At 39.6% G+C, this 11,555-nt stretch overlaps 2 protein-coding genes across 2 annotated transcripts; both read right to left on the bottom strand.

Annotated features, from left to right (window-relative positions):
• Positions 1 to 713: 713 nt before the first annotated feature.
• LOC117248643 (free fatty acid receptor 4-like) lies at positions 714 to 3,683 on the bottom strand. Its single transcript, XM_033613849.2, has 3 exons — positions 3,117 to 3,683; positions 2,915 to 3,046; positions 714 to 1,286 (listed from the first exon to the last, which is right to left on the bottom strand). The coding sequence occupies exons 1-3, from the start codon at positions 3,681 to 3,683 to the stop codon at positions 900 to 902; spliced, it is 1,086 nt and encodes a 361-aa protein (XP_033469740.2). The 3' UTR covers positions 714 to 899.
• A 1,102-nt stretch (positions 3,684 to 4,785) lies between these two features.
• Positions 4,786 to 8,618, bottom strand: LOC117247814 (centrosomal protein of 55 kDa-like). The gene is made up of 7 exons (XM_033612377.2): positions 8,377 to 8,618; positions 7,964 to 8,114; positions 7,567 to 7,693; positions 7,287 to 7,476; positions 7,097 to 7,171; positions 6,662 to 6,781; positions 4,786 to 6,293 (listed from the first exon to the last, which is right to left on the bottom strand). Exons 2-7 carry the CDS (start codon positions 8,037 to 8,039, stop codon positions 6,102 to 6,104), a joined length of 780 nt encoding a protein of 259 aa, XP_033468268.2. The 5' UTR covers positions 8,040 to 8,114; positions 8,377 to 8,618; the 3' UTR covers positions 4,786 to 6,101.
• Between the last annotated feature and the right edge of the window lie 2,937 nt (positions 8,619 to 11,555).

The raw sequence follows: 11,555 nt of genomic DNA, 5'->3' as shown, positions 1-11,555 counted from the left end.
AAATATCAGAATTAATCTACAAGCACTCCTCCAGAAAAAACAAAAACAAAAAAAGAGTGTTACATTCTTTCCTGGATCACTTCTGGTAGACGGCAGCTACATTTAACCATTGACAGGATTAAGTGGGATTGTTAACTGCTGCTTTGCACTTAATTACTCTTGTTGGCAGGCAAAGTGACATTCGTTAGTGTGATCTGTTTACAAGAAACGTACCTTCACACCAGATAACAAAAAGGCATAACGTATCTAAAATATTGTCTTCTAAATAAGGTGCTCCAAGATTTTTTTCCACAATACTTAAAATTTGATTTAGATTAGTCAGTTGATTGGTTTATTTAGTTCCTGACAGTTTCTGAACACTTATGATATTTTAAAAATATGATATGTAGGTTATGTACTGTTTGTAAACACTATTGCCAACAAAAGTCAGTCAACTTCCTTTTTTTTGGCACTTTGTCTGCAATTTCCGTAGCTTCTTCTTGGATTCGTACTGCCTATGGTCTGGCATCTGGTCACTACCTTTTTATAAAGTCCTGATCAAACCTGCACACTGTGCCTGGAAACGTCCCAGTCACAGCAAAAGAAAAAATAAAATAAAGGCGGTGGTTAGATGATACATGTTTAAAGACACGTAAGACAGCTTTTTGTGGACTAAAAAGAGATTACTGAAATTCGCGAAATGGCAAATATTAAGATTAAAATTAACCCTCTTTACTGCGCTTTTTCAGAGGTTTCACGCTTAAAGTAAGTATTAAAGAATATCTGGAATTCGAGAGTAAAGTACCAGTTCAGGAATGCAGCGGGCAAGCAATTATTATACCTTACATGAAAGGTATGGACAACGTGCTGTATGCTTAATGTAAGCCTGAAACCTCTATTTGACAAAACAATCATTATCATCATGGCTGTATCCCTTGCGTCCGACCAATTCCACGCGGCTTTCTCCTCTGTGGTGCTACAACAGTGCCACTGCAGAGCCTACGCCAGCCGTTCTTTAACTGGCAGACCGAGTAGAGGATGGGATTCAGGGCTGAGTTGGCCAGTGTGAACGTTATCACCCAGAAGAACATGGTAGAGGAGACATCTAGGTGAACAAGGAAGTTCCTGGCCAGGATGAGGAAGGTGATGATGAAAATGGGGCTCCACATGATTAAGAAAGAAAGCACAAGGACCAGAAGGGTACGGAAGAGCTTCATATCCTGGCGGGACACACGGTACTCAAGAGGGTCTCCAGCTGGGGGCTGGCTGTCTCGGGGTCGCAGCCCGAGCCTACTTCTTTTAGCAATCTGTAATATAGATAATAAATATTACACATTACTGCCAATCTGTATTGTCTGACCTTATATAATGTGGACAAAAGAGATAGAAAGAAACCATCAGTGATTGATCTACATATAGATTTACACATATGGAGCATGATGTTTGTCTCCAATGCGTCTCAAACATCCAAAAAGTCCCCCAGAGCTAAAATCAGTCTGTGGCTCCTCAGAGACATTTTCTATCGTCTGTATCACTTCAGTGTCCACATTGGTAGAACTGGCTGTCCCATTTAATATTGACATTTGATAGTGCATAGCTCTGAACCCACACACACACACACAAAGGCACCATTTTCGGCTCCAGTAATTAATAAAGCACACGCATCTCAGTTATCACAGCAACAGAGAAATGAATGATATTCACAGATGGCACAGAGTCAGTATATCTGCAAATGAATGGGCATGAGTTGGCAATAACTGTGCTTATTAAAGGAACAATCATTATCAAAAGGGTAGAGCAAAGGTACAAAATGTGCACAAAAACAAAGTGTGGCCATTGAGATAAGCGAGGTGGTGAATATGTGGGGAAATTACTTTGTGATTTTAGAAATGCTCATTTATATTCAAGACCCATTTTCAAAGATTTATGTCTGCAGTTGGCAACAAAGTGCTTCGGGCTGAGTGCCACAGACACAGTGGGAAAGTCAATAATAGACTAACTTAATGTGGGATGTCTTAGAGGGTAACTTCGGTATTTCTCAACATGGACCATACTTAACCATGTTTTTTGGTCTAGGTGACTAATGGGAATAAGAATTTTTGAAACTTGGTCCAGTGTTGAGTGAGAGCACCTCAGCCAGCAGCTGTAAAATAGGATGCGATGTAACCACTTGGGGCACTGACAGGCTCAGATTATGTTTCTTAGTGTCTGAAAACATTATGGAGAGGATCCTTACAAAGATAGACCTTTTCTGTTAAGAGTAAAATTCTTTTTGTTTAGCCAGAAACAGCCCCGAAATCACTACTGCCGAACCTGCCAGACTCCATTTAAATTAACAGTCATTTTAGCGTGTATAGAGCCAGTATATTTTCACATCTAACTGGGTGAAGTAAAGGCTTATTTAACCAAACCAGAGTTGGTGATTGTTTTAACAGTGGAAAGACGAACCAAGGCGGCTTTTGGTGAGTTTAATTTTGTTTCTGTTGACTTAATGAAGAGTGTTTTATGGTAATCAAATAATTACTATTTATTTAAATAAAGTTTGGTGGGTTTGGTGATCACAATTTTGGAGCCGTTTTTGGTTGAACAAATGGTCTGTCTCCGCCTTTCAGTGGCAAAAACAAGCACTTTTAGTGGACGTAAATTGACAGTACACAGTTGCCCATTAACGTTACCTTGAGGACTGTTTTGCCGCTGCCAGGTGCAGCACTCTCAGTCAATACTGAACCAGTTTCAAAAATTGTTGTCTCCATTAGTTACTTAGACACAAACACATGGTAAATTGGGTGTAGGTTGAAAAACACAAAAGTTACCCTTTAAGTGAGAAAAATACAGAAAAACTCCACCTTATCTTTAAAAGCATGGTTGAGACTGTCTAATCCTAAAAAAACTTTGCCTTGACATATCTGTCAGTCAAAAACCACAATAAACCCACCTGTAATATTTTGCTGTAACTGACTACAATTATGAATCCTGGGAGGAAGAAGCACAGTGCAGTGAAGGCTACATTCCACGCAATCTCTCCAGTTTTGTCAGGCCACTTGAGAGTACAGATGTGTATGCATTCCTATGGAAAAGAAAACCGCATTAATGGCAGGGACACTGGGCTTTCCTTTCATGCACTGATCCACCCATACCTGCTCAGGGAACTTCTCATCCATCACAGTGAAGAACAGAGTCAGAGGTATGGAGGTGAGTGCAGAAAAGGCCCAGATGAAGAAGAGGGTGGCAGTCACCATCCTGCAGTTTAGAGTGGGCACAGACTGCATCCGAAGGATGGCCTGGACCCTCTCCACACTGATGGAGGCCAGGGTAGAGATGGTGACACAGCCACTCATACAGATGACATAGAGCAGAGTGTGACAGGCCGTATACCCCAGCGTCCAGGACACAGTCCACCGCACTGCCACAATCAGCGGGATCATGCTGACAAACAGCAGGTCGGCCACAAACAAGTTGAGGGTCAGCACGGTCTTGTTGGCCACTAGTCTGCGTTCCCAGGTTACCAGGGCTGCAGCTGCCGCATTTGCTGCCACGGAGACGAGGAAGACAGCAGTAATAGCCAGGGTCTCGACAATAGTGGTGGCAACATGATCTGAGTGGTGCATCTCAGAGAAGAAGGAGAAATAAGAGATGTTTTCTCCATGGGGAAAATGAGTGTGAGAGTTATTACCCACATAGGCTGAAAGAGATCCGAAATGCATACTGATTTCACTCCTGGAGGCTGCCAGAGAAATGAATGGGGAAAAGGAGCTGATAAAGTGATACCAGAGAAGGGGAGGAGGAGGAGGTATGGAGGGTGGTGACTGGCCTCTATACTGTTTGCTCTACCTGACGGGAAGTCAAATATTACAAGATGTTCATTGTGCTCTTTTCTTCCACTGTGTAAACATCATTTTATTGTGCGTTATTTCAATGTCACATTTAGTTCGGGCAACTCTTCTTTATAACCAATTCATTTGCACTTTTCCCACATTATCAAACACAGCTAGATTTGCTCACTACCTGGACAACCTCTTAAGGAATTGCTTTACATTTAAAAACAACACACTACAGTTTGTTCACTGGGATTGACACAACTGCCCTGCATGTTAATCCAATTCCTAATCTTCAATCAATGGGCCTGTTGAACAGTATTAGTTTAAATTTCAAATTAGCTTTTGAGATCTAATTAGTTAGACACCACTTTTATTTACACTGTGAAATTAGATTACCAGTCTTACTACCAGAGTAGAGATACAGCAACTGGTCAAAGACTCTCCTGAAAATAGGCTTTTGCATCTCATGCAAACCCCGCAGTGATAGGTTGATAAAATGTTTAGAAAGAGCAGAAATTTCTGAAACGAATATTTGTTAAACAAACTAGCGACACACCCTCCTGTCTCTTAAAGTATTTTCATCATGTCTGGTGTTGATAATCTTCAAGGCCGCAAGGGAAACACCCTCTTGGGTAGTACGTCTGCCTCCCAGACGGGCTAAGCTGATATTCTCACTTTCCATTTAGACGTTTCATATGAAATGTTCCTGAAAGGCGCTGCAAGTTGTCTAAACCATATTAGCATCTTTCTCTTGAGCTGTCAGCCTACAGTAGGTTAACCTTTGGTGTCACGTTCCCTTTTAAAGCCCACAGACACTGCGCAGACCTTTGACTCCCCATATTGTTGGCTAGCAATACTAATCCACGTCTTTACATAGCACAGGAAAAGGATTAGCCAACACAAGCTGTTTTGAGCTATTCATCTGGTTCGAACTGTGTGAGACATGGATGAGGTCAAGGACCTACAGCAACATGATTGAACCAAGTATCAAATGTAAGTATTCATTTATTTTTAAAAGTACTTACAAAGAAGAGGAGTCTACAGTGGGGGGCCTTCAACATTTTTCAGGCCAAGGTCCCTTAGCTGAAGGAGAGATGAAGCGCCCTACTTCATGTATAACATTGAGTTGCATAATAAACTGGGTCTACAATAACATGTAGCGCATGTAGGGCAGTCTAAAGAGCCAAATATAAACATACCTTTATACAGTGCATACAATACAAAGTATTAAAATATTATTACTAACAGATTCATATTTTATACATCATGAATTTATTGGACAAGGATTCATGGGCAACAGATAGCCTATCACTGATGTATAAAGGTTTTTTTTTATAACAAATAGAAAATTTCACTTAACAAATATGGGTATGAATATGGGTATTTTCCTGACATATTTTGATTTCAGAAAACAAATAAACAGAAAAATATATCAAACAATAATTGTATGGCCCCCCTGCAGTAACACAGAGGGTCCCATAGGGGTCGCCAAACCCTTGTTGGCTTACTGACATTCTCACCCTAATCCTTAGCCAATCCCATTGCTCCTGCCTAAACCTAACCAATCCAACTAACGAAGGCAACAAGTAGTAGCCAATCACATGGAGCGTAGGGCGGATCATTCCTTCACTATTCCAGGATTCACAAAATGGTATAGTCTACAGCCATACTAGCAGCTCTGTGGGAACAGCAGCACTTTGAGCTAAATGCAAACATCAGTATGTTCACATGTTGATAACATGCTGTTTAGCAGGAAATAATTACCACCGTCTAAGCCTGTTAGCTTGTTAACATTTGCTAATCAGCAGTAAGCACTAAGTGCAGCTGAGGCTGATGGGAATGTCATTGGTTTTGCGGGTATAATGTCATAAACCAAATTACTGGGCACAATAAAATTTTGAGCTGGAAATTATGTGAAACGAAAAGTCAAGGAACCACCAAATTCAGTAGAATTTAATTTTCAAGGCAATCAATCCAATAATTATCAAGATATTTGACCCAAAATCAAAAATGTGAACTTCATGGTTGTGGTAGAGGCAAAGTAAGATTCATCCTGTGGGGACCATGAATGTCTGTAACAAATGCTGTGTCAATACATCTCATATATGTTGAGATATTTCACTGGATGAGTCATTAGCAGTATCCTTTAGGGACTTTGTATATCTACAGAACCACTAACATAGCTAAAAAATTGAGTGAGGAAGAACTTTAAAGCCAACCAAAGCTTTGTGGGTTAATTTAAAATAATCATAAGCACCTCTGCAACTCACAACTGTAGTTTATTCAGATAACTTGTACCCCTGGTTAGTCCAGACAGACTTCAAGGTGGGTCATCAGTTCTCTATGGTGACTGGCAGGATACTGGGACCAGCAGCCGGGACACTCCAGGAAGCTTTCATTCAGCGAGCTGCTGTGAGTGGAGGATGTAAGGCTATCTCTGGAGCGCAGGGAGGGTGGGTATGCCTCTTCACACGAGGTGCAATCCTGCCGGTCTCTCTAAAATAAATGGAGTTATTGATTACTTATGACAGCTAAGACTGGGTGATTAAATCAGCTTTTCAAGGCGTGCTATTATTTGACCAACACTTAAAGCTGGACTACTTAAAATGTTTAATATCAATAGATTAAATTACTATGAGTAATGTCAAGAGTCATTTGTAGTGACATAGCCACAGAAAATTATCATCTAACTCTGCATATTCTCTGAGTGCTACAGAGCATTTTAGTTTGTTTTGGATGATTGTTTTGGTGTCACCCCTGTTCCAGCCCAAAAGAATATACATTAGTGTGGCTTTAAGGCTCTTCACTGATAAAGTTGTGATATATTAATTACTAGTCAAGCCCTTTGCACTATTCATGCCAACCTTCGACTGCTTCGTCACATGGTCTTTAGGTTTTAGCGTCTTCAGAATCCTGACCATTTGCTTCTGTAAATACAAACAGTCCTGTTTCTCATCCTCAAGGTCTTGCGAAGAAATCTTGATCTAAAAATGAAAAAGTTTGCATTACAATGAAGAATATAACATAGCTGTGGGAATTATAACTTACAGATACGAAGAATGATGTCCTTTGCTTATGTGAGAACAGATACTTTCCCTTCAGAGGGAAAGCAAAGAGGTAAGACAGTATGACAAGCCCACTCCTTTGGATGAGTGAGGCCTAGAGTCACAAAGGACAAACTGATGAACACGGGTGTGAGAGTGGATGGATTAACATCCCCTGATTACTAGAAAATACTTAGAATGTATTTAAATAAATGGGACAGGGGACCAAAACTGAGATGGATGATACTTTCATACCTGTCGCTCTAGGTCTGCAATCCTTTCCTGGTCAGCACGGTGACGATCCAACAGAAACTTTTCAAAGGGAGTGGACTGAGAAGAGAGATTTTTATTTATGTATTTGGTTGCTTCCTCCCCTCAAATGATGAAAGTATAATTTTTATTTTTCCAAAGTACTTACTGAATGAACAGTTCAATGAAAACATACCTGCAGCTCAGAGCTAGCTGACTTGCGCTCCTCCTCATCCAGTCTGTACTGAAGGTCTTCAGTCACAGCAGTCAGCCAGTGCTCTTCATCCTCAGAGTAATGATGATCTTCCTGTGTACTTTCTCTGTTCATATTTTCAGTCTGCAGCTGTTGCTTGAGCTCATCCACCTCACTCTCCCTTTCCTTGCACCTACACATCAAACAGTCCGTCATGTTGACTACCAATTCTCATCTTCTCCAACTTTCAGCAGTATTATTAATTTTTAAGCAGCTTTCATACCAACTTTGGGTCATTATCAAGTTATGCTGGGCCATGTCGAGCTCCTTCCTGAGCACATCCAGCTGGTCTTTGGCCCTCTGTAACAGACTTTCATAATACTTCTGCATCTGCCTCATCTGCTCCTTCTCTGTATTGAGAGAAGCAAAAGTTGTTAATAAAAAGTTAAGAAAGAGAGAAAATTACTAAAAGGCACAATCCAAGATGTCAGATACGGCCTTATGCATGCATCATGTATTAATAAAATACATGATTTTGACGATGTACCGCAGGCTGCAGTTTTTGTAATAGTGGGCTACTCCAGAGCAATCTTGATATCTTAAAAACCTTGTTGTGACAGTCTGTTGCCCCTTGCTGCCCCAGTGGTGAGTGCCCACTGCCCACTGTCCCTCTGGCTCACCATCTGAATGGTCCTCATTGTGCTGCTGTGAGCGGGCCTGATTTGCTTCGTTCAGCTGCTTCTCCAGCCATAACATTCTGGCCAGAATTGCCCTCACATAGGCCTCTCTCTGCTGGTCATATTCCAGCCACTGCTTGTTCTTCTCCAAGGCCTCGGGGGGATTCAATAAAAGAATGAGAAGCACATAACAGAGAGAGACAGAAAGAGAGTTGTGCCAGGGAAATGGCTCCAAAGCAAAAACACTCAGTAAAACATGTATACTGTACACAGACACACATTCTCACTGAGAACAAATGCACAAAAAGTCAAGAGTCAAAAGTAACCAAAAAATTCAGAAACATGGATTAGCTATAACTGAAAAATACAAACACATGAGACTTTTTCCAGATGTGTGGCAACAAAACAGCACTTACATCACGGAGGCAGTTTTGGAGATCAATTGTGGTGTTGGGTGAGGCCCATTCATCTGTAGTGGAGTCCTATTTGATAACAGGAAAATACAGTACAGCCTTACATATATGTGAATGATCTTACCCAACTCTCCCAACTGCTTAAATAAGACACTGCATTCTGTCACAACAAGGCCCAAAACATTAGCACAGTGGAACTTAGAGCATCAAATTCTCAAGTGTTATGACCTCTACAATATCCAGAATGTCACTGTTGGTATGCTCTGTATGAGGAAATGTGTTTTTATGGAGAACAGTACTCCTCCTCTCTACATGTGAGACTGACACCTAAAAACAACTGCTGCCATCTAGTGGGGTGAAACTGACAAGGGGGGCTTCTCTCAGCAGCTACACAACCATGGGCCCTTCTGACAGAAGACATTTTGACATGTCACAGGAAGGAAAAGCCCTCTAAGTAGTAAAGTAAAGGATGGCTGAATTCCATTTCTTTGTATTGGTTTCAGGGTCCTGGTATTGTGCATAGTGGCTCACTATCACACTGTCACTTGGATTAAACAGACCTATTGCTGATGTTACTAGTGACACCTGTGCTTTTCTCCTATGTGACAAGTCAAATCTATGCTGTGAAAATGGTCTATTATGTGCTAACATTCTGCACCTAAGGCTGGGCAGAACATCAGTATTTAATGTTAAACATCTAACACTGGTGTTTCATCGGAGGTGCTAAATATCATGAAATGCAACAAGTATAAAAAATAACATCTGTGTAGATTAGCTCTTATCACTGGCTGTAGGATAGTGCTTAGGCACTGGAAAACAAAAAATGCCATCCCTTTTAATGAATGGTGTGGAGAAATGACTAAAATGGTAAACTATGAACAACTAATTTTAAACTGAACAACAAACTGGAGGTATTCTTTAAAATATGGGGCCCTTACTTAAACATGATATTGAATGATTAACTGATTGACAATAAGGTAATACTCTTTCCCTTTTTCTTTTGGTGCCTTATTTCTTTCCTGGGACGGCCTGGTTCTTTGAGATTATGTCTGACCATGTGGATTTGTGCAACTTGTGAATGAGATGTGATGTGAATAGCGAAGCTTTATAAGGAAAATGTGATATGCATTCGGATTTGTAATGACGTTGTATGCAGATTTTTGATGATGATACTGCTTACTCTATGACTTCTTTCCTTTTTTTAATTTATTTATTTATTTATTTTTTTATTTACTTACTTATTCATGTCATTTTTATTATTATTGTTTTTTTTAATTTATTTTTACTGGTAGGGTCTGTTTCAGTTTTGTCTTTTTTGTCGTTTTGAGCTTTTTCACTTGTATGGTACATCTTGTATCCTGAGTGATATTATTGTTTGTACTAAAAAAAAAAAAACCCAATAAAAAGACAATTACAAAAAAAAAAAAAAAAAAAATTTGGTGCAATGTCCATAACTAATAAAAATGGACTACGGGACTACACCACTGTTATGTTAAGTTTTTGTTTTTCTTGTGTAGCTTCAAGGGACTACAACAATAAATGAACCTTTAACACACACTGTGTTATGTATCAGTATCAAAAGGAAAGTCTCCTGCTTATAAAGGCATACAGTTTGTTTTACTTTCCCTCAGCACTACGCTCACTTAAATTAAAATTAAGCCATGCTATACCTTTTTCTGTGCAACTTTGTTCTCTAAATACTGACACCTAGTTGAGAGGCGCACATACTCGTTCTTCATTTCTTCAGTCTCTCTGGAGTAACTGGACATGGTGCTCTCTCTCCTCATACTCACTGCGTCCATCTCATTTACTTCTTTCTCACTTAGCTGCTCTGACAGCACATCAATCTTATTGTTGTTGGCCATGAGCTGCTGACACTTTTCCAGTAAAGCTGTTCCAACAGTGAGGAATCTCTGCAAAAGACAATGAGACATAAGCTCTTTCTTTAATGCTCAGCTACTGTAAATCAACATCCTGCATAAAAAACACACCTCTCACTGGCAACATCATTTAACAGGACAGTGTGGGTAACCTTGTCTAGTTGACTTATGCTTGGTAAATACCACAGACACAGAGTACTGAGTAGTGACTGAGTTTACCTCAAGTAGCTTATTATCTTCTGAGTGTTGACGAGAAAACTGAACCAGGATCTTCAGTAAGGCATTCTGCTTCCTCAGACAGCGGACGAGCTCTGAATTGGACTTTCTCCTGAGGAAACCTTTACATTTAAAGGAGGCCATCTCAATCACCTGCTAGCAAATATTGTAAGGGACTGACACTAAAATAATAAATTTAAAAGATGTTTGTCATTTCAAAAATAAACACTCTGAATGGGTTCAAGTTTATTTCCTCTCTGTTGTTGACATCAGCAAAAACAGCGATGGGAAAATAAACTGGATCCAAAATAGTTTTCAGAGCAATTCAGAATAAATACATTCATAAAAAAGACATTTAACAATTAGATTTACAATCTAATGCAGGTTAAAGCAAAAAAAAAAAATGTAATAAATCTTAGCTCTCGACCTTGTCATTAAGGTGCTGATTCAAAACTATGGTTTATAATTTTTTAATATCTGAAGATGAAGATCATGTGATATTCTGAATCTAATCAAAACCTACAACTACTAAGTTGATCTAGAGGTGTTTTGGCAACAGCATATGATTGATATGTAGCTAGCTAGGTTAGCCTACATATTTCATTCAGCAGCTAACCTTATTTTCACAATTGGGGGCAATCGGTTTTATTAGCCATAACATCAGGGGCAATCGGTTTTGTTAGCCAGTACCATCGACAAAGAGAAGCTAACACCACATAACGTTATGGTTTGGCTAGCTATGTAACTATCCTGTTAGCTGGAATAAAAACAGTTACGCTAAGCTAGCGTAAAATGATAGTTACTGCTAGCATAAAATGCTAATAAAATATTAGCATAAAGTTACTACTGCTATTGTAGTGAAATATGTTCTTCCACGTTAGAAAAAAAATAATCCAATTATTTAAGTATTGTACACATATTTAGTTTGCATTAAAGTTACCTTGCAAGGGAGAAAAGACAACGAACGTTAACGTTAACGCAGGGTTGCGTTCAAAACGTCGCAAAACGTTTATTAATTCGAAAACATCAGTGCGTTCAATACTGTTGTATGAAGAAGGCGGACAAACATACGATTTAAGTTCAATA

The sequence above is a fragment of the Epinephelus lanceolatus genome, chromosome 17, assembly GCF_041903045.1.
Source record: "Epinephelus lanceolatus isolate andai-2023 chromosome 17, ASM4190304v1, whole genome shotgun sequence".
NCBI classification, from domain to species: domain Eukaryota; kingdom Metazoa; phylum Chordata; class Actinopteri; order Perciformes; family Serranidae; genus Epinephelus; species Epinephelus lanceolatus.
This window is presented reverse-complemented; position numbering and strand designations above follow the sequence as displayed.

What these genes read in the sequence shown, in the direction of transcription:
- LOC117248643 (XM_033613849.2), bottom strand. Translation starts at nt 3,683, where the DNA reads ATGCATTTCGGATCTCTTTCAGCCTATGTGGGTAATAACTCTCACACT. An exon ending in ATGAGAAGTTCCCTGAGCAG is followed by an intron (nt 3,047 to 3,116) that starts GTATGGGTGGAT and finishes TCTTTTCCATAG; the next exon opens with GAATGCATACACATCTGTAC. An exon ending in GTTACAGCAAAATATTACAG is followed by an intron (nt 1,287 to 2,914) that starts GTGGGTTTATTG and finishes TCTATATTACAG; the next exon opens with ATTGCTAAAAGAAGTAGGCT.
- LOC117247814 (XM_033612377.2), bottom strand. Translation starts at nt 8,039, where the DNA reads ATGTTATGGCTGGAGAAGCAGCTGAACGAAGCAAATCAGGCCCGCTCA. An exon ending in CAATGAGGACCATTCAGATG is followed by an intron (nt 7,694 to 7,963) that starts GTGAGCCAGAGG and finishes CTCTCAATACAG; the next exon opens with AGAAGGAGCAGATGAGGCAG. An exon ending in CAGCTAGCTCTGAGCTGCAG is followed by an intron (nt 7,172 to 7,286) that starts GTATGTTTTCAT and finishes CTCTCTTCTCAG; the next exon opens with TCCACTCCCTTTGAAAAGTT.